Here is a 23,763-nt window from a genome sequence, read left to right on the forward strand (position 1 = left end):
AATGAGAAGGGCTAATAAGCATCCTTTGTATATGGCAATGCTCAGGGACTCTGAAAAGTTAGGTTCTTATGCCTAAGCACAAGTGAAATTAGCTGTGTTCCTAGATGGACATCCATATCCAAATATAATTTAAAATTGAGTTTGAATTTTAAGACCAGCATTGAATGAAGACCAAATTTCACAATTTTGAAGATATTAGTGAATTTAGAGAATTAGAGAAATTTAGATAAATCTAACATAGACAGAAAACTACTAGGCTGTGATAGTTTGATTTGAAGATGCAGTTCCAATCAACACTTTCAAAGTTACAGTGGTTTTACAATCAACATTCCTTCTGGTCAATCCCTAAATTAAGGGAGAAATGAGAAGCAGAAGTTTTAAAAGTTTCCTAGATCCCACACATACAGTAACAGCTTCCCTCTTTCACAGTCTTTGTGCAGTTGTTGTCAAGGAAATAACAGAAAAGCCTCCATAGGTCTTTACTGGTTATGTGTCTGTTTTCTTATTAGAGAGCCATGCAAATACCCTCGTGAATTTCGTACAATATTCTTTCAGCTCATGGAGACTGATTGTTTCTGCAAGAGTTTCTCATAGCCCAATAGTTATTTGCAGGTAATTGCAATAATGACAGTTCTGCAAAGACTTTCAAAACAATGTGAAAAAATCATATACCACTTAGAAGTCTCTAGAAAATTATTAGCAACTTCTTTACTAAAACAGTTTTGGTGATCCCCAGTTCTCTTCTTATGCAGGCAGATTTTGAATTCTACACAGAAGTTAATACAGATTCCAAACGTTCAAAGCTGACAGTTTATATGTGCAGAATAATGCATATTGTTGAAAGCATGTACTATACAAACCAAGAAAACTGAAGAGATTGATTTAAAATTCATTACACAGCTTGAGATAAGCTTCTGCATGAACTATTTGTCAAGGACAGCTACCATGATTCTGTGATCAAATAGCTGGTGACACTAGGGAAATTTAGTATACATATGCAAGTAAGCTGGAAATTATTTTAGACTGCTGTCACTATGCAAACAAACCAAAATGAAAGTTAAACAGAATGTTCTTTGTAATAGCTGAAAAAAGGAAGGGCACATTTCAGACACATGTCACTAAATGTCTATTGAATATGCTTCTACAAATACAGTATGAACAATTATGCCCATGATTTTAATGGATAATTAAGTGGTTGATGTGAATTCATTAATAACTTTTTCTTTTCCTTGGTAGTCTGATATTTGTGTTAATTTCCTGTCTTCTCTTCTACTTTCTTTTATCCAACAAACAGAACAAAATCTGGCACAAACCAAAAGCTTTAGACTTCCCAAAGCCAGGCTAGCTTAAGATATTTACAGAATGTTGTTTTTGTGTATGAACAGACTAGCTGTCTATAGAGTAATACCTTTTAACCGGTATTACTACATAAAAATATGATCATGCAGGTATCCACTACCCATCCTCTTACACGAGAGACCCTGAAACAGAAAACAGTGAATAAAGGGTGTCTTGGAATTCTGGAAAGACAAGAATAAGTTTGCAAATATGAACATTCCAGCCAAACCTAAGCGTGCACAGAAAAGGGCCATTAAAAATGGCAAAAAAAAGGATTATATTCTTTTTGCACTATGTTCTCATTCCCTGTGCAGATTTTTTTCTAGCTGTGTGGTCCCTTGGCTAAAATGAAAAACATTCCTGGAGGACTTTTGAAATTGCAGTGATGGAGTAAGGAGTAAGGAGTAAGAAGAGGCTAGAGAACAACTACTGCAGTAGGGGTAAGACTGTCAGTAACAAAAGCTCAGACTCGATAACGGAATGGAAGAAGTTGCTAATGAAAAGATGTGTGTCAAGTGGGAGGAGAAGGAGCCTGACTAATACTCATGATTAACTGAGATGGGATCCTGGAAGACAAGTGTGATGACAAAAAAGGGTGCAGGAACTAAATGGGTTAGAGACAGACTCTCACTGCTTTAGTGTGAACCCACAGGTAAGTGCCTCCTCTCAGGATCCTGTGAAATAGGAGAATAACATCCATTTAGATGCATACTACGAGCACTTTGTATCCAAGCAAAGATATTATAAGTAATACTTTTGAAGTGATTATCTCAGGAAATATTGGGAGAGATTATATAAAATTATTCAGGTCATGATTTAAAATGCTTGCCAAATGGGAAAAAACATTAAAATGGAAAATTAGAGAATGTATTTAAGAACCATCATTCGTAAAACAATAAAAGTACATACTTGCAAAACTGGAATGAACACCTTAAATTAAACAAGTAAGAATGTCAAATACAAAAACTGTGCACCAGGCTGTAACATCTTGGCCAACTAGAAACAAACAAGGCCAGATTCTCTCCACTGATGATTTCAGAAGAGGTTTTCGCTCTCTGTAAATGACACAAGTACTGTAACAATGACATTCCATTAACATTATAATCATAAATGGCTTTGATCTGTAGTTTATCAAGTAATTAAAAATGATATGGCTTTTCCACAGTTCTCCTGAACTTTTAATCCTTTCCTGACAGAATGTGTGGGTGGCAGTAACATTTTCCCTGTGCAGTAAGACACAGATTGCAGATGCAATGACTACAGAAAAAGATATTCATAAACATACATCAACTTCCATATAAATACCCTTCCTCTTTGGGGAACAGAGGTGTATTGGTGACAGTGATCAGAATCAGGACACGCACTTCTGACCCACAGAGTTTCTGAGAATGCTTCCTTCACGACCCTCAAGGGATTGCCACTGACATCAAAGACAAATAGAAAACTGGAGCTTACCCTGCAAGATTTGAGTTTCTTCAATTCACTAAAAGATCTGCTCATGAAACAAGGCACTGCTACAAAAGATTGCCAAAACCAAAACTTCATCTTGAATTTCACATTCAAATTTTAGTAATTAATATTCAATGCTTAGCAAATCCAAAGAAAAGTTGACGAAATCCATTTAGTCAAGAACCCACTTTGCCCTTGGGGAAATTTTCAAAAGGACCTGAAGTGCAAAAGAACTACAGATCGTAGTGCAAGTGAGCACATCTGTTGTGTTCATCTTTCCCAGTGCTTTGAGAAAATGGCCCTCATAAAGCAACAAAAATGTAAAACCATCTCTAAAAGTATTCTTTTCTCTAAAATGACTGTTCCCTGTATTCAGCATTAGACTTCTGATGTGCTTCTGAGAGTGCTACTCTTTGGAGAATAAGCACTTTTTTATTTTGAGAATAAATAAAAAATTTGAAATTACAAATGTAAACTACTTTTTTAGCAAGCAATTCAGTTCAATATTTCAAAACCCCAACAAAGCATTCATGAGTAAGTACTCGGAAGACTTTTTTTAAGCAAGGCAACAGTGACTTTAGGACCCCAAACTCCTAGGTTGCTGAAGGTCTTCACCAGCCCATGCATTGCTGTGCAAGGCAGAGACCCCCCAGGAAGTGTTCAAGGGATCTGCTCCAAATACAGAACATAATTTAGCTGTGATTAGCTAAACCAACAACTACTGAGTCAGGTCTGTGTTGGTAAATGGCTTCCACCATTGTTCCAAAAGGACCATCTCCAAAAATCTCAGACTTTTTACCTGTGTTATGCCCAAAGCTATTACAGCTCGCATAGCGCTGAAAAAGAAATTATCAACAGGATAAAGAGAAAAGACTTTGTGCAGGAAGTCTGCAACTGTTTTCAAAATGAACTCCTGATGACATTTTACATTTTGTATGCAATCAAATTCTTATTCTTTGTTTGTCCTTCAAAAAGATCTTCAAAGGATAAAAACCAAACTGTCAAGAGCCCTCAACATAAAAAAGCAAGCAGTAAATGCTATAGGGTCAAAAGTTTGAAAAATATCTGGGTTTTAGTCTCCAGCATACCCACCCTGCAAGTAGGTTGCACAGCTTTCCTTAAGAGTGTTTTTAAAACTGAAGAGAACATATAAGCCAATTTCCTCCTCCTCCTCTAGGGTAACTTTAGCCCCTGGAGGGCTTCGAGCCAGCCCTGTAAACAGCAAGGTAGGTCACTCCTGCTGGAATTGCTCGACCTGAGCTCTGTGCAGCTGTACCAGCTCTGGGATACACAGTCCTTCTGTGCCAGGAGTCAGGTTTCTCCACACAAGGTTCACTGGCAACGGTGCCAAAGAATTAACCAGAGACTCAAGTCACTGGGGGGTTCCTATGATTCCAAAGAAGCCAATCTGAACACAGTAAACTGTAAACTACTAACTAAGCCTTCTAAAACCTTATTATAGAAATTAATTACTCCTGAGTAGAAGGCTGGCATGCTAAAATGTTTTCAGAACCACAGTATTCTCTAGATGATAGCCCTAGGCACAGCTGCTGAAATAATTGTCCACCATGTGAAAACTGAGGTTACTGGTAAAAACTTCCACAAAAGATTTGCATAAATTAGTGCACCCACTCAACACAAATGCCACAGAGCAACATCCAAAGATTCCTGCTTACAGTTTTCCACTGACTACCGAGCTGCCTTACAGCCATAGATGGTACTACACTGTGCAATTTTTTCCATACAGTTACTTCTAAAGAAATGCCTATATGATACTTCGCAGCAGATGCAACTCATTCTGTCCTCCTTCAAACTCACCAGATGCCAACCTTCCCTGTACAGAGCAAGGGTGAAAGGTGTAAAATTTAACAGTGTGACCACATGCCTTTCTGAGACAGTACCAGGCACACTCAGGATCAGCATCATGTGGCTACAAAGCTTCTGCATGGCAAGGAGCATGAGCCAAAAAAACCTTGTATCCGCCTGCCAAAAAGCATGGCAAAAGATTACTTCAAAGCAAGCTAGAAGTAGATTATTTGAGCGCCTGAGGCTTTTGGCTGAAAATTTTTTGACTGGATGGCATATGCATACTTCAGTCTCAGGGGTGCAACTTTAACTATTATCTTACAAGAGACTAAAACAAAGAAAGGAAAAAAGGAAAGAAAGCTTCTGAACTAAATCTCTCTGCAGAGACACCACATCACCTTCTGGATCAGGACATGGAAACAAACTCAATACTGCATCAAAATCACAGTATAATACTAGGCTTAGTGTAAGAAAAATAATCCAACAAATGTGCATGCATCACTGACTTCTGGCTTTCATAACATCCATTAAGTTCTGGAGGTTTTTAAAGCAGAAGGTTATTATGAAGTTTACCACTCTTACAGTATTGTCCGTTCTCCCTCTTCTTCCACCTCAAAATGTTTTTACAAAATGGCATTGCAGTCAGGAATGTCATACTGTGGGTTCCATCACACCAGGTAAGACCAAGAAGCAACAGACTTATCCAACAGTATTATAATGAACAAACAGACTGATCACAGATTTCCTGGGTTTTCATCAAAATCATTAACAATAATGCAGCAGGAATCCTAAATATGCCAGCCCAAGAGAAACGGCTGCAGTTATTGAATCTGATTTACTGAAAAACTCAGAAGTCAGACTGACATTAAATTACTCAGCTATTGGGCCAGAACTATCAATATAAATTATAATGTGCTAAAAATACTATCAGAAATATAACCCAAAATAGCAATTAAAATAAAGCTCTGAGGAAACAGAGAGCCTTAAAATGAAAAAGAGTGGTTTACACATTCTAGTCTCAGACAAGTAAAAAAAACCCCTATAGACGTAATTTTATCTGTTCTGCTTGTTTTGCAGTACAAGTATGTGACACAAAGTACCTAGAAAAAAAACAACTGGGTCTATCAGAACACTGAAACTTGATGCTACTGTTGCAGGTACATTTGCAAAACTCACTGTTCTAGATTAATCTTTGGCAGTATCCCATTCCGAGTATGTGAAGGGATTAATAATCTGCCTATGTTCTTTTACCTACACCTTTAACACTCCACAAATATATAGAAGCACAATACAAGAATTTGTAAAACGTGATTTTTTTCTTTGCTGTACACGGAATTCATGTGTTTTACTAATAAATCCCAAAACTTAAATTTATGCATTTCCCTAAACTTTTCAAGTCCCCAAGCCAAAACAAGAAAACACTTATGAAAAAAAGAAACCTTATGATTTCAACACATATCTTTGCTCTCATAAGCCTTAGCACAAACCTATTTATTCCCTAAAGGAATATTTATTTCCTAAAGGAAAAATTCAGTCAGAAACAACAGCAAAGAGCAATTAAACAGTATCATAACATTCAGCTTGTTATTTGTTAGTTACAACTCCATGTTACAGCAGGAATAAAAAACTTGACAGTTTGGCATCTGAAAAGCATTCATTATATAATACCTGATACTGTGTACAGCAGATGTTCTAAAACTAGAGCCCACTGCCCTCATGAGACCAGTAAAGACTTTCTAGGGGTTTGCAAAGTTCCTTGATTTTGCTTGTAAACTCGTGCAGTTACTTAAGTGGGCCTGTCAGAAGGGGGAAAGGGACTCCAGAAAAACCAAGTCTTCAAAGACTGAAAAAAGATCAACTGGTTTCACAGTATGTGCATAAGTACAAACTGAAGATTTAAAATGCTCATATGAGTTAAGATCTGAACAATATTTTTTTTGATCATGCCACGGCAACAGAGAAAATTTGGGTATGGAAACATCTCTTACATCCTTGCTTGGGGAGTTATTTGAGCAACCTGGTTATAAAGGGTTCCTTCCTCACCTGCCCACAGCCTCCCTGTGGCCCTGGTCAATGCTCCTGCTTTACTCTAGAGAACAGCAGACAGCAACAAGCTGCAGCGATAAAGCAGCTTTCCTTGTCCTGTCATGGCTTTTGGCTTTCCCCTCCCAGGCAGAGTCAGGCACTTCCCTACCACATGCAGAATCAGAGCAATCATGTGACCCTATTTCGAAGTCAACAGACAAAGGTGAGCTCCCACAACTGGGAAAGCTGAGGGCTGATTGGCATGCAAGGCCTTGGTCCAAAACAGACACAAGCATGCGTTTGACTGCAAATGAACGCAGCCTTGATGACTTCATCTCGCTGTCACGGGATATGCTGATCACTACACTGCTGTGAGATCTCTCTCAAAGGCTCCAGTTCAGAAACAGATTTACTTGTTTTATAGTTTGTATTAATTCTCTTTTTGTTGGAAAATAGTCACAGCATTGCTTTGTTTGCCTGAATTCAGATTTCTGCTTGGGAACCACTGAAAAGCCAAAGAAAATTTTACATTCAGAAGTAAGATCACTCAAGAAAATTGCTAGTTTGCAGTAATCCAGTAAAAATACAGAGCCAAAAGTCCCATGTGAGTAATTGCCAGATTTTGGAATGATGCTGCTCAAGACATGATAAGCTACTGCCACTGCAACTCTGTGTTAGGTTGGCTGCAATTCTTTACTACTGAAATAAACAAAAAATGCAGCACGTGCTGGACTTCCTGCTTCAGTACAACAGCAGTGGCTCTATTCCTTGAGGATTTTGTGTCACAAACTATTTTTTTAATCTACTGTAACTTCTTCCCCTATTAAATATGTATTTCTGATTGTATCCATGTGAGATACATTAGTTAAGCATTTTCATTAGTATATTTGTGCTTAGAAACGCTTTCTTGTGTTACAAGACTCAGTCAGTCAGTAAAGCTGCAATTCATCAAAGCACTTAAGCCTGCACCTAACTTCAAGTATGCACCTAATCCCATTGACTTTAATGGGACTGCTTACTTGCTTAGTTAGGCATGCATTTAAAAATCAGGGTCCATGTAAGCATAATTGTGCTCTTTGGCCTGGTCCCAAGCCCTTAAAAAAGGAAAAAAGCAGAATGAAGAACAAATGTTCAGCAAAGCTGTAAGAAGGCACAGCAGCTTTCTAGGAAATATGCACAACATAACAAATAATTTGTTTAACTACCTTTATAGAAAGTCCCAACAATCAGAGTTAGCTGGCAATCCAGTTATTGAATTCTACCAAGATATTTTCAAACCTAAACTGAGCACTTTTAGGAACATTTATTCAATAAAGTTGTTGGAAATCATAAGTAAAAGAAAAGCATGCAAGCATTTCATCCAGGTGTGTTTATGTTGCTTCTCACCACTGACCCAGTTACTAAGGGATGCAACTGTCCAATGCTGCTAAGCACCAACACCTCCCCCTCTTGTTATTGGGTTGAACTTTATATTAAATAGTTTTAGAACAATGTATGCAAAGTCTAAACCTGGAATATAATTTCAACTAGGTGCACTGCTGCAATCAATAATTCAGTCCTGCAACTTAAACTTCTATAGGAAGGTAGACACAGAAAAACTTGAGGGCTGGAACACAGTGCAGATGGTGAAACTGAGGACTTTTGACTTCCCCTTTGCATCACTGATGTTCAACAGAGAGTGGTGGCAAAGGCAGCCAAAGTCTCTAGGATACGAAGTGGCAATGTTTTCATTCGTATTATTAAGATGACTTAAAAATACATGAGGAGTGAGATTTTTCCAAGACTAATGACTCCTCCTCATGCTTCCTAACAATCAGGGTAATAAGATAATAGGGTTCTGACAAAAACAAACCCAAAAGCTTTCTATTTCATAAGACAAGAATAATTATTTCTCTCTCAGAATGGCACTTAGACATTACAATTCAAATGACCTAACACCTGATAATAAGATTTTTATTTGGTTTTATAAAATGATTACCAGAAAGTTTAACATGAGAAGAACAACTAAACAGAACACATTTTCTAAGGGATCAAGTTACAGTTATACTTTGCTCAGCAAGGCTGCCTTGTAGGAGAAAACAAATAAGATGAATCCATTTTTTAACAATGACTCATAGTGCAAAATAAGCCTGAAGCTTTTCTTAAGTACTGTTTTCACTAATATAACTACAAAAACACAAGACTTTAAACTCCTAATACATTAGATCCACAGAAAATACATCATAGTTTGCTGTAATGGCTCCTGAAAAGTACAGAAAAATACACTACTTTAAGTATCTGGTAAAATTTAAAGGTTAAGCAACAACAACTGGAAGCACACATTTTAAAAAGCCCTACACAAGAAGTCAAGCATTTTATAGTCCAGCAAGATGCAGTTAGTTAACACTGCTGTTTATGATCTCCTTTTGGACTGGTTTAATTGGTTATATCCAGTATCTGGTCTCCATCAGCACCAACAGTAGCAGTAAAGTACTGTATCCAAAAGTATACAGTAAAGTATACATCATAATGTACAAGTACTACTTGCAAAAACAGTAACTTTTTTTTTAAAAGTCTTGCTCTCCTAGAAAATAGAAATTGAAGCTTTATAAATATACCAGAAGGAGGAAACAAACCTATGAAAGCAATTTCAAGCCCCAGTCTAGCCACAGTAGCTGTACAAATTCATTAGTGTCCATAACAGAGGTGAATGACCTTAGAGCAGTCTAGGAGTCCATTGCAAACATTCCAGAGTTCAGAAGTCATGTCCATCACACTGGGACTTTGTGTTGGCAAAGGGACTTAACAACCTTCAGGCACGTAAGATAAACTGCATCTGCCACATACAGCCAACTCTAAACAAACAAATCTTGCAGTAATAAAATTTATTTGTTTTAATAAAATGCTATAGGCTGTAAAACAATATCCTCGTGCAGGTAGGATTTCCACAGGTCAAAGACTTTCCAGTCATGCCCCATTTCTTGAAATGTGAACACTAACTGCAACAATCCCTTTAAAATGAAGCCTTGCCACAGTAGGAGACATATACAATTTTGACAACTATTTCCAGTTTTACAGAATACAGATATTTTAGGATGCTTCCATGCAGGCCACTGTACCTGCTTAAGGGTTTAAATGCTGGGTATTCAGACACTAATACAGTTTCAGTGCATATGTACTTCATCCACTCAGCATGACGAGATCACACTTCCTTAGAATACTCAATGGTTGTGCAAGGCTACCTGAATCTGTTTTAAAAGTTGTTTCCTCCCTCTCAGCAAACACTGAGAGGAATATTTTAATACTAAGACCCAAAATTTAGGGTCCAATTTGCCTGTGATCACATTTCATTTAAATAAGCTTTAGTAAATGCCTATTCCCTCATAACTCTTGATATTTCATATTCAGTCCTTCTACAATTTTACAACATAAGAGAAAACTTTTCTTTACATGCACTGTTTATGAGAATTTTAAATCATGAAACAACTGCATAAATGTGAGGAGGACTTCTATTTTTTAAAAAGTGGGAAAGGTTAGCCAAGTTCTTCTTCAGCTTTGGTCACATACAGAACTATAATAAAATGGTATCTGGTCTGTCAACACAAAACCCAAAGAGATGTTCTGCAATGGCTAAGGTAAATTCAGATATAGTGGTCTTTGCTTTTAAGTACTGAAAATTATGGAAACCCAAAATTACATTTCTACTTCATATAAAGCCCTATTTGTATGCATGTAGGGTACATCTGGCTTGAATCACCTGAAGAAAAATAGTCAGTAAGACAAAAATGTAGAACTTTTACCTCAAGATGATTCAAGCGTTGATCAAAACAGCTTAATGTACTCTCTAAAATACAGAAATATGTCTAAGCAATGTAGAATCATTGAAGTCAAACGGCACCAGAAGCAGGGGGGAGGTGAGGCACACCCAAAAACCTACATCGAATCACATCCTTTTTGAAGCCATGTAACACACTAGCTAGCAGTGCTCTCCGAAAAACTTCATGCATGTTTACTGCATTTAATTCAAAGACGTTGATAAAATTTATTCACTTTTACAGAATTACTGGTAGCTCCAAGAAACTCACTGTTTCCCCCTAAAATAATGTTCTCTTCAGCAGAGAGACATCCATCACTCTAAAAATTTGCCTGCTTCCAAAGAAGCTGCCAAGAAGGAAACAATTTGCCACTAAATGCATCCCAAAAAGAAAAAAAAAAAAAAAAAAAAAAAAAAAAAAAAAAAAAAAGAAAAAAACCCGATCAAAACAAGATACTTTTCCAGTGTTATCAATGTGTTGCCTGGAGTATTCTTACTGAAGGACAACTTCCTCAGGAACAACAGAGAAGGCTTCCTGAATCCTGATGGACCAGCTGGAGAAATCAGAGGTCCAAGCTATCTTTCTGTTGTTCTTCATAAGGTCACTATCTCAAGCTCCAGCATGGAAGTTAATGGAACTAATTAATTTTAGCCTAAAGTAGATTTAAGCAGCAATGAAATTGCTAAAAATAGATCAATTTGCTAGAGAATTTGTTGAGATGCAGACCTGGATTCTCTTCTAATATGTTTACTCAATTTCCCTCTCTCAGTTACCTTTGTTCCTCAAGGGAACAGTGTCACTGCCTCTTATTCATGTTGTTTTAGATCATGAAAGCTCCAGGAAAAATTAAGAGCGCTATTCTAAAAAATTCCATTTTTTCAAACAGTTGATTTTTTTTAGGAAATTTCATTTTTTAGCAAAAGTAAAATCAATACTCAAGCTACAGCTAGTTACTGAAATGTAATGTTAATACAGAGGAGCAGAACCACGGTAATTATAGAACCCTTCACCCACAGCAAATGGAAGGCAAACCTATTATCTTGAGTCTCTAGCTGCAGCAATTCCAGGCTGCATTATTTCCTACTTGACATGAACAAGCATCATAGTCACAGGTGGTTACTGTTTTCTGGGTAATCTGCAATAATGTAGTCTTACATCCAACCCCTAAGTACTTTAAAACCTTAGCAAATAGCAGTTGATTTAAAGCCATGTTTTCTTCAAGATATTTGCTGTATTGCACATACTGCACAGGTGTGTGAAACAAACATTTCCTTCTCATACTACCCAAGCTGTGTAAGACTTCAAAGTCCCCCATTATCTCCTCCACAGAAAGCTATTTCTTACCTGTGTGACTGCAAATCCATGGCAGAACTGTCTAGATTTGGTTCTGCTCTGAATATCATCAACAGAAGCACCAAATAAGTTACAACTAAAGAATTCCAATTCTTCTTTTCATCATACTTTCCACTCTACTAAACTGGGTAAAACTGTGTGTCCTAAAGGGTACAAATCAGTCATGCAGATATGGTAGGAAACAGCCTTTTAGGAAAGCAGGACTACATTCACTTATTGGAATCTTATGTCAAAATGGTGTTGAAGAAGAAGCATCTGCTTTGCAAGAACATGTATGTAACACCACAGCAGGAACTTAGTCCCCTTCAAAAATGTTCTGCTAAGCAATTCTTCCACTTTACATTTTGTAAGATACCACCAAGGCACACTTGAAACATCTACAGAAATCCATTATACTTGTGTGTAAAGGCTCACACCCCTCTACAGAAAACAGCTTGGGGTACAGGGAATAAATATGGACAGGAAGGGAAAGAAAGTGCCTCTGTCACAGAAAAGTTTGGGACTAGAGCATTGCTTTTAGTCACAACTAGTTTCTTAAGTTGCTCACTAGAATTCTGCGGATATTTTTCATATTTACACAGGAACCAAACTGATCTGCATGTTCCCACCTGTCACCACAGTTCCTTGTGTGTCCATGACCTTGATAAGAATAAGCCAGACTACATATAAATAGCATCACCAACAATCCAATATCAGTAACCAACAAGTCTGACATTTCTGATTTCTGCAAGGTCAACAGCCTGGCACACAACAGTCATTACAATTATAGGCACAGCTCTAGTATGGAAAGGAAAAGGCAATGTCTATAAAAACATTTTGTATTTTATAGAAGAAAACACATTTTTGTTTCAAATTTACCTCTCCTTGTTATGAGATACATGTATATGTACGTTTCTGATTTCTACTTCACAGGATTTGTAAAAACTACACACAAGCCAAATGATACTAAATCACTCCCAGTGAACTATTAGGATCACTTGACTGTGGACACAACTTTAACCTTGGCCAAGTTTTAAATTCATGAAATGCACTTAGATGCCACATTAAGCTGCTTCAAACTAGAAGCCAGCAATGTCACGTGGCAAACATTATTGATACATTTACCATACTTTAAAAATAAAATCGATCTAGTTTAATGCATGTTCTCAAGAAGGTTTTTACGAGAGGCTTTGAACAGATCAGGTGTCTGTGTTACAAAGAGGGAACAGGAAGTTATTCACAAGCATTTTGATGACTCCACTGAGCAAGGTATAAATGCTCTTGTTCAAAGACATCATATTGCCAGAACCCCAGAAAATTGGATTGCTTCCTCATTGGCAAGAACATGGTATATTCCTGTGACTGCAGAGAAGCCTGTGGCCATAAAAAGGATTAAATATGTCAGTCTTATGTAATACCATCACGTTTCTGTTTTGTTCAAGTTTTGACATTATTTCTGCAAATGGGAAAAATCTGTTGTTGCAATAATAAAATGTCTGAGATGCCAAAATAGGGCACAGGCTTGCAAATCAACAGACTTTTTAAGAAGGTTTTGAGCTCGCCTCACTGGTTTTGTGAAGTCTGAGCAATTAAGTGTATGATCTTGTCACAGTTTGTGATTTCTCTCAGCAAACATGGAAGCTGGAAATTTACATGACTTTAAATGAAAAACTAAATGATCCTACATTCATTTGACTCCAGTCTGTAAGACTTCAAAAATCAGACATCCTGGCAATTGTGGGGAGAAAACAGAAAGAACTATAGAGGCAGTTTCAGTGTGAAGCCATATGAAAATCTGGCTGATTTCAGGTTCTGTTAAAAATTCTATTTCAACCAAGTTTGAACAAGCTCATTTTGATCTAGCTGTACACCATTTTACCATCTCTAATCTTACTAAATTTCACAGACTGAGGTGATACCAGATGGCATCCAGGATACTTTTTTCTTCTGAACTTTTGAGAAAAGCTCAAAACCCTTATGTGAAAGCTTGACCAATGTGAAATTTAAACTGAAGGGAGCTCTGATTAGACTTCTGTGAAATTAAATTGTATCTTGTAAACATCTTTTAAACATCTTGTAAACATGAGCTGCTGCATCAAAATTGAAACTCTGGTCTCAGCAAAGGGTTAAGACTCAGATTCTTGCTCTCCCTGAGAATACTCTCCCACACCTTTGTTTGGCTGAAAGGCAAAACACAACTTCCTGCAGATGAATATGGTCAAAACATATAGAAATTACACAAACACCAGCTTGTTACAGTGAAGGACAACACTCTGCTGTTAATTCAGCCTTAAGTACATTCCACTACCATTAGGACACAAAAATCACATTAATCCTATGAAACAAGGATTTGCCACATCATTCTCATTTTGAGATGGAGAATCTGGGCATTAAAAGCACATTTGGGACAAAGATGCATCATATGGAAGAGATGAGAACCAGTTCCCAGCAAGCCACCCAAGGGAAGGAGGTCACAAAACTACTGGGCTTCACCTTGGTTAAAAAAATTGGTTCTTAACAGGGCTACAGAGTCCAAAAAAGAGCTTCTGGGTCTCGACTGCACTCCCAGCAGACACTCAGTACTTTTGCACAGTGCTAGACTAACAACAACCAGAGGTTAAATGAAATATCCAAGGTCCCACAGGAAATCCACTGCAGAACAGCCCAGCTACTTTGGCTGGAATAGGGATCTGCATCCACAGCAGCTCTTAGAAGCAGCCACTCTACTTAGCCCAGGGACTCAATCTCTCCATCAGACAGTGACACAATGGCACCTTCCTAACTCAAGAGTTACAGTTTTATCACAGCTTTGGTTTAACACAGTAAGTCAATACTTCAAGCATATTTTAAGAAAGAACAGCTCCTCATCTATTGGGTCTGGGTGCATCTATATCTGTGTGTGCAAGTGCTGCACAAAAAGAAAAACAGACACATACACAGAACTAGATCCTTCTTCCCAAGGATTTATTTATTCATGTGACAAATTTGCCTATCTCGGTCTATCAAAATTGTAATCTTTGCTTTAACAGAAGTGCCTAAAAACACACTGGACCCCTTCCAGGCTCTAAAGTAATATTATAATGTAGTTAAATGAAAACAAAGCCTAAATACTTAATTTCCTGTAGATTTCCAAGATTGCTGTTCCAGTTTCCTGACTAAATAATAGGTATTTTGGAATATTCTGTTACAGTTATTAGCATTTTCAATTTGCTCCTAAAAGTCATCAAAACAAAATTAAGCATTAACTTACTCTGGCTCCTTAGTAAAAATCAGCTTAGGTCAGACAGTATTTTGCTGCACTTTCATTGCTTCCTAAAAATTCCTCTATTTTCACAAAGACCTCTGGATTACTGGCTACTGATAGTTTATTATAATTAACAAAGAAAAAATCCTAGTGCCTAAATTCTGAAGTTCCTGAAATGACTGCACTGTAATAAAATTTTCATCTAATCAGTGATTTATCAGTAGTAACAATAATAAAATATTACCAATACTCACCTGTCACCAAGTGGTATAAGAGTATTGCAGAAAAAAAAAAAAAGGAGATGAACAAACCTTTAGCAATAAATACACTTCCATACTGTATTTCTAAGAACTCTGACTTTTAGATGATGCCTGAAATACCACTGGTCAACACAGCATAATTGCTAACACTTTGCTAGCACAAGGGAACACAACTGCAAACAAAGAAAAAAGCTAATCTCCAGACCACAGACATCAGAGGAGGCAGCATGGATTGAAAGTGACAGAGAAAGCAACAAAACAAATCAAATTAAAATGAAATACTAATTCCATTTATTGTTTCAATTATTGTTTTAGCACTCACCTCATAAATCCTCACACATGCAAGTCTTTATTTTTCCCCACAAATGTTCATAAACAGCCCCCCTTCTACTTCATGACCCCACCTGCCATGCGAACACATCAATCTGCTAATAAGCAGTCTCTAGCATACATATGTCTTTTTTTTATGTATAGTAACTTTAAGTTTTACTGCACATTCCAACCCTCCTGCAGGTTAAATTCTAGTAACAGACACCATGCAAGCAAGCAGAGAGAAAGCACACAACCAAATGAGAATTCTCATGAAATATGTGATACCATAGAAGTTTGCCCTAATACTGTGCAATTCTTTTTTTATTCCCCTTGCTTTTCTTGTGATTATCATGATACAATAACTTGTGACTGTTTCCAATTACACTCTTCTAGTGTAAACATTACTGGACAACAATAAATTCAAGAGCAGCTTCTCCATTTTCACTTTTGTGCATGATGTAACACCGTCCTTGCACTACGCAAGTTCCCCCTTTCCAGAATTTTCCTGGGACAATGGTACAAAACTGATGCTGCCCACTCAGAGCCTCTACTGCCATAGAACACATAGACAGTAAGCCAAAATCAGATGCTCTTTTGTTAATACCTGTCTGAGGGGGTCTGCTGGCAATCTCTACTTTCAGGCATCTAACCAAGGTGCCAGGATCTTTTTAAGCATTCTGCAGAGAGGAATCTATAAGCCATTTTTGGGAGTCCCAAGCCAATCCCCACAATGAGATGCTGTAGGTCAAATGGCTTGAACATTTCTAGCACGAGAAACAGAATTCAGCCAATTAAAAGCAAAAGGGATCATTTATACTTCAGGAATAATTGCAGTTTTCACCCCTATCCTAATAGGAGGACAATAATGAATACTTATGCAGCCGGTCCCATTCTTAATAGCTTTCTCTCCACTGCTTGCTTGTCCAGGTGTTTAACAGATCCCTTAAATATGAGTTTCAGAACATTACTTCTGCTGCACCCCTCTTCGTTTCTTTACAATAAAATCTAAATTACTTTGTTTCCTTTTGCTATTTAACCTCAGAAGAGGGGTCTTGCACTAGCTACATGACTCTCTTTTACAACTGCTTTCCCATACATTCATTGAAATCAAATGTATTTCAACTGGTTGAAATTTCTTAGTGGTTTTTTTTTTTCTTTGAACTGCTGTAATATAACACAAAACAGGTTTGGTTCTATTGGTCACTTAAAAGGTATTAACTATAACTTAGTAATTTCTTCACAGGAGACATGACATCAGACCCTTCACCTCAACCATGATACAGGGTACACAGCTCTTCACTGGTTTCCTCTTTTGTGAATGCTGGACAGTGCTGCAGACTATCTTACTACGGGCTACCATAACTTGTTTTGTTAGAGTGCATTCTTAAATACTTTGGCAAGGGATTGAGAAAAAGGAATAGCTGAGATCACATTTATTTTGTATTTTTATCCAAACTCCTTTTTTCTTGTCTACATTTAATTTCCCCATCACAGAAACCCAGTATTTCAGAAAGAAAAGCAGTGATCATGAGTTCAGGTTTGTTTATGAACAACCATGTGAAGGGACTGGTGTGTTACTGAATGTTTCTTCATAAACACTCCCAGCACCCTTTTATACCAGTGCACCACAGGACTGTATCTTGTTTCTTTAAAACTAAGCTGGAGTGATCATTTGATTATTCCAACCTAGGGAATAATTAACTATTGATAAACAAGCCCAGCTTTACTTTCAACCTGACATACATCAAACTGTTTAATCAGGGAAAAAAACAAGGCCCAACAACATGCCCTATTTCATTTTCTACTCCATTGCTATCCCCAGCATTCTTGAAAATTTTACATTTTTTTTTTAGGTTTCCTTTGGGTTTGTTTTAAATATATAATTTTCAAACTAGTGCAAAGAGAAGCGTACCTCAAGTATAATTAGATTCCCTAACTGTGTCACTTAATCACTAGAGATAACAGCATTTGCATTCAGAACAACTTTTGTAGTGACACAATTAAGCTCAAAGCTGGTATGTATTTTCTAACACTGTCAGCCAATCTATGACGACAAAGACATACTGCAGATAAGAATTACATTCTACCCTTTCATAAAGACATTCAAACCTCAAAAATAATTGTTTCAAAAAGTGCAGAAATAAGAACAAAATAAAGGTACACAAAACTCCCTTACTTCGCTCATATATCTCAAGCTGCTTCCTACAGGCAGGTTAGACATTATTGACCACATCTGACAGGAGAACAGAGACAGAGAGTAGAGCAGAGAGATAATCAGAATATGGATTAGCCATTCTATGCCACATTTCAGCACCAACTTTTGCTTCAAACTGAAGCAAAACAAACATTTTCCAAGCAACACACTATGTAGCACATTTAAAATAAATAAAATAATTTGTTTTTAATATAAAGTAAATAAAATAAAATTTTAGAATGAAGATATTTCATAATACCATTTTTGGTTGGTTTGGGGGTTTTTTTGGTGTTTTTTCAAATGTTAAATGTCATTGTAAGCAACATCTGATCCTGACAACATCTGTTTTACTGGGGCATTTATAGCAAAATGAAAGATGCAGAACCATAGATTCAGAGAGCAGCTCCACGGAAGAGTGAGGAGCTCCGTCCTTTGGATTATGAGGTCTTTTTCAGCACTAGGAGCTGATAGACAATGGGAAAAGAACAAATATACAGATCCAGTGCTTAATCATTTTATTTGAACTTGAATGTTTGCTACTCACAACCACCTATCACCAGATTTCACATCAGTTTCAGCTCTGTTCAAAGGCAGCAAAGTTATCCTTTCACTGTTTTTACGTGCAGTGGTTGCCCCTCCTGTGTATCAGGTATCAGAAACAAGTTAGGTCATGGTCAAAGATCATACACCAAAAAATTTTAGTGTTGCTTTATAAATGGAAGAAGGATAAAAGACTTTACAGAGAGTGAGGACAAGAAATCTCACAGAGATCCACTCTGTAAAACATTTAACAAAAACTATTCAAACAAAGGAAAGTGGCAACAAGCAGTTATTTCTTAGCTCTCAGGAACCTGTTTCTTCCATTAACACCTTATTAATGCCTGGCAGGTGTTTCCCAATGCAGAGCTTGGCATTAGCAAGTCATTATGAAGAGAAACAATGAAGAGTCCTATTTCCAAGAGCTAAGAAATTACAATGGTATCTATGAAAAAGCAGAAAGAAGGAGAGCACATTCTATTGTAACCATAGTTTTTCACATCTGTGGTATATTTTAGAGAGCAACCATTTTTCCTTGAACGAAAAGGCCTTCAACAGAGGCTACATACACAATACGAGCTTCTTTGAATGCATCCCACCTAATCTGTAAAAAAGGTCTTGAGCTCAAACCACTGTGTCCTCAGCAACTATTGATAAAAACCAAACAAAACAGTAAGACAAAAGCAAGCCTTGAATATGAACAAACAAGAGATTTAATTCTTATTTGATTCTACAATGCATTTCAGCATCTGAAAGTCATAGGCTCCATGATCTGACTTCCCACTTTCACAGAGCATATCCTTTGTGCAGTCATATCCTGGGGAAAGCCTTGGTGACAATTCCCAGCAGAATGCACCTTCTCAACATCCCATGGTATAAACAGTGTAAGCTATTCCCTGTTTCGAGGCCAACTTTTAGGGTAAGATCAAGTAACTAGAAACAGTTCCTCACACTGGTCCTTCTCAAATACAAACAATACCTGGCACCACTTGTCACTCGCCTTTGTGCTCCCCAGTACCAAACAGCAATGCTAACACCAAAGAACTGAAAGCCAGAGCACACCCCTGGTGCACAGACCATGTTTCATTGGGTACAGTTTCTCAGGCTGCTTTCAAATTCTTTCAATCTCATGACAGAAAGCATTACAAAGTTCCTGTTCAGTGAAGAATACACCCCCTTTCAATACAACCAAGCAGGATGAACAAGCAACCACAAACATTTTCTGTAAATCAGGTGAAGGATAGATATAGGTGTCTATGTGCCATTGCTTCTGCTTTGTTAATCTAGAGATCAGGTTCTTCCTTATATTATTAGTAATTTAAAAAGAACACAGTAGTGCCAAAGGAAAAAAGAGGAAAGCTTCACAGAAGCTAGTACAGTACAGAGAACTCACACAGAAGAACCTACAAAGTAAACACAGGAGGACAGAGAAGTCTGGCTCCAATTTTAAGAAAGCACACACAGAAAAACTCCGAATCTACCCCAGACCTTTTTTCAATGTAAGCAATCAACATGGCACAAGTAAGCTGAGGTTCCTACAGAAAACAGCTTCTATAACCTTACAAGACAACCATAGGACTACTCTATATTCCAACATGTATCAGTCATGAGAATAACCCTAACTTATTGAAAGTACACGCTTCTCATCATCCTGATCTGTCACCTCTGATCCTACAGCCATTAAAAGTTCCCTAACTTAAAACAACAATGTCACCTACAGTTCTCTTACCTGGACACTAGCAAACTTCAGCACAGTTCCAAATTGGAGCTCCTTGCCTCATCATTTTTTTCCGATGGAGATTTAGCATGGTTGGCTCTGCTTCCTATAGCTGACACAACTTACCTCCCTAGAAAGTTTGCAAGTTTTCAGTATCTGATGCACTCTTTTTTTTTTAAGCAAGTAAAATATCTATTACCAATTATTTTGCTACTGAAGTTACTCACAGTGTGCATTTTAAAACTGCTTAGATATTTTTCAGTTAACTTCAGAAGTTAACTGGAAGATGAAAACAAACCACACTGCAAGAGAAAATGTAATTGAAAATCAGGAGACAGAAAATAGTTGTTTCAGATACCTTTAAGAGGTATCTACAGTTCCCACCCGAACAGAATTTTGGGCGAAATGCTACATGATCCTTTTGTAAAGCGCGCCCCCACGTGGTAACCAACATCTCTGCAAAGCCAATTCGTTGCACAGCTCCCAAAGAACTTTTCTGTCTCCCAAACTACCTCGAGTCGGTACTCACACCTGCCCAGGTACCGGGAAGACTTCTGCTAGTGGGAGTGTCCTAGACACGTGCAAAACCACATGCAACATGCTGCCCTAGACGTACATTTCCTAATCTATGGGCAAGATCAAAATTATTAAGAACATTCTTTTCTCACAGCTTGCTTATAAAGTCTCCTCAGTATTCTCCCTGCATTTTTCTTCTAAGCTTAAAAGTTACTGAGTAGGACCAACCCACTGTCTCCAAAAGAAATATAAGGATATACTCATTTTAAACAAAATAAGAAAGAAATATCTTGAAGGAAGAAGTCAGAAGTGTCTGTTTAAATAGCAAGTTGAAGGAAGTCCCATTCGTAGTGACACTAATTTAACAAACGTAAGATTAGAAGAGGAGTAGCAAATGTATTAAAAAAACCAACACATACTCAGTAATACTGAAACATATTCAAAGCATATGTATTAGCAATAACTAGCTGTGGCACTAAATAAAAACTATTAAAAAACAAAAGTGGAACTCAGTAAGACTGTCAGTGAAAACATTTGTTCACTTAAAAAAATCCATCAGAAATAATATTGTTCAAGTGTGCAGAAAACCAAACTTACACAGAAATAACACAACTAATTATCAAGATCATTGTTCTACTTCTTTCTTCTGCAAAAGTAGAATATCACACCATTCTTCCTACTTTGCCTAGTTTTATTTTTAAAGTATTTAATTCATTTAAGAATTTTTAATTTCATTAGGATTCAGTCTAGTCTAGATCAAGAAATACACAATCATATCAATGACAAGTGAGCTCTTTTTGTACTACTTGCATTATTATATGTGCCATTTATTACAATGTCACAGACAACATGTTCTTATGATGAAATACTCTAATTTGTTGGGTTTTCTAACTTTTTAAGTTTTTTTAAAGGACTATTTCATCTCCTACTATACTTCGAAGTAATTCTTATTATAGCAGCATTTTCCATCTTTTTTTTTTTTTCCTAAGAATATGGTAAGCTGAAAATACTAACCAAAAACAATGGTCCTGGGGAAAAAAATAGATAATGGCTTGTAACACCAGGATATTATTGTTCTGGTAATGCAAAAAAATGTCCAACAGAGGGTGATAGAGACCATATATTTGTTAGACACAACTCAATTATCAGTTTTCTGAGCCACAGATCAGAACTAAAACTAAAACTAATTTCTGGCCCTTTCTGAATTGGACTGAGATCAAGGGAAGCTTTAAAGCACGATCAACTTCACCCAGATCTATCATGTACAAAGAAAATTCAAAGCTATGGCTTTGCTCGCACTAAGAAACACAGAACAGGAACAAACACGGCATTGTCCACGTGTGCACAAGTCAGAGGAATCGGGACATGCCGAACACAAGGTTGTGTTCATCAGTGATTTCCCCAGGCAAACCAACTACTTAAACTGAACTTGACCTTTCACTATTTGAGTTCATGAGTCACATCTGAGCCACTTCTGCATCTTTTGCCAACATATGTAGGAAACATCAGCCAAGCGACAAATGCCCCTCGCTAGGAATTTATTTCTTTCACTAACCTTACTTGAAAGATTACAAACTTTTTTTTCTAAAAACTGTAACATTTTGTTTAAAATTGCTACCATCTTGCAAAAAGTGTATTTATTCATTGCAAAGGGAATCTACACAGCAGACTGCAAAAAGTCAACACAGCAGCTCCTTCTGAACCCATGAACAGTAACCATTCACTCAAGTGTCTTCTAAGAGAACTTCTCTGCTGAGTAAATGGAGAGCCAGTAAGACCTGAGGCAAATGTGGCCCAATCAGAAAAGTCAGACTAGCAGCAGCTCTAAAGAAATCAAAAGAAACCATTCTGTTGCAGACTCTGAAAAACATCTCCACTCTAAAACTGAATCAAAGAAACATACTGCATTTCTTTCTTATTTAAACTTTCACTCTTTTTTTTCTGATTCTAAGAACCTCTTCTGTAGAAAGTCAAGTATGTGGAAAAAGCTCACTGGCAGTCACCTTAATAGTGGCTAAAACACCTCCTGAATCCATCCCTTCAGCATTCCCTGGTTTGTTTTCAGTAAAGAGAAACATTAGTTAAGGAAAAAAAACAACCTGTAACAATAAAAGTTAATGTTTTTCACATCTACTTTAATAAAATAAAAAGAAGTAAGTTTAATACAGCATTGCACAGGTTTCAGCAGCCTCAGGGCAGCCTTGGCAGCCCCTGCCTTACCTTGCACTGCCCTGCCACACAGATGGCAGTCCCGTTGGGGTCGCAGGGGGTGCCGTCGATCACCGTCTCCGCCTGGCGCACGTAGAAGCGGTAGCCGATGGCCCGGCAGTTCAGCTCACACTTCTGACTCCCCTTCACTGTGGACACACACACAAGGCCCTGTTACAAAGTACACAGCAGTGGACTGGAAAAGGAAAAGCTCGTTAAACGAGCAGTAAAGTCTGAGGGGAAGAAACAAATATGCAAACAACGCAATGTGAGTGACCACATCAAATGAATGGTGATTAAGAAACCAGCTCCAAGGTTAGCATTCCAACACACCTTATGGCAATGTAAACAGTACCTGAGTTGTTAATGACTGACACTTCCCTAAAGGACCAAGAGTATTCCTAGTTTCGTAAAAACATTGCCCAGTTAGTCTTCTTAAAGCATAATAACATGTTAGGGCATTTCATAACTCCTAAGTGTCAGCAAAATCACACCGTAATCGGAAGGATGTGCATCAAAGGCTCACTTACAGTCTGCAGTCTGTTCAGGTTGGTTAAGCATACAAACACCTAGCACTGAGAATCATTTCAAACAAGATAGATGCACATTTTTAAAAACTCCATTGTTTTTTCTCTTCAGTTTTACAAGTTACCCTTTAGTGGCTATTCTACTGACAAAACACAACTCTTTCATTCTATTCCACTAAAAAAAACCCTCTTTCATTTTCAAGAATATATAAAATGCATTATTATTCAAAACCCCATGATTTCTGCTGATGTACAAGAACCAATAGGAAATCAGTCCAATGAACTCTGGGTGAGAGGAACACAGAAGACAAGAAGCAAGACGTTATCGTCTCCTCTGAAAATCTGTTCCTTAAGCAGATACAGTCTAATACTCCCCATATCTTAAACTATCAGGTTTGCTAACACGTTTCTGTAGCCTTTCTGTTGCAAATCATCTGTCATGTCAGAGTTGCTCACAGCTTATTATCCTCATTTGCTAACTGACATAACAATACCTTCAGTTTC

At 37.4% G+C, this 23,763-nt stretch overlaps 1 protein-coding gene across 6 annotated transcripts in view; it reads right to left on the reverse strand.

Moving 5' to 3' along the window:
- THSD4 (thrombospondin type 1 domain containing 4) overlaps nt 1–23,763 on the reverse strand; it is a 279,213-nt gene that overhangs the window by 110,015 nt on the left and 145,435 nt on the right. For all 6 annotated transcript variants that reach the window (XM_069026195.1, XM_069026199.1, XM_069026194.1 and 3 more), the window contains one exon: nt 22,745–22,881. In XM_069026195.1, the coding sequence (XP_068882296.1) occupies nt 22,745–22,881 (137 nt within the window). The remainder of the gene's footprint in view (nt 1–22,744; nt 22,882–23,763) is intronic.

This window comes from Aphelocoma coerulescens, chromosome 10, assembly GCF_041296385.1.
Source record: "Aphelocoma coerulescens isolate FSJ_1873_10779 chromosome 10, UR_Acoe_1.0, whole genome shotgun sequence".
In the NCBI taxonomy this organism is placed as follows: Eukaryota; Metazoa; Chordata; class Aves; order Passeriformes; family Corvidae; genus Aphelocoma; species Aphelocoma coerulescens.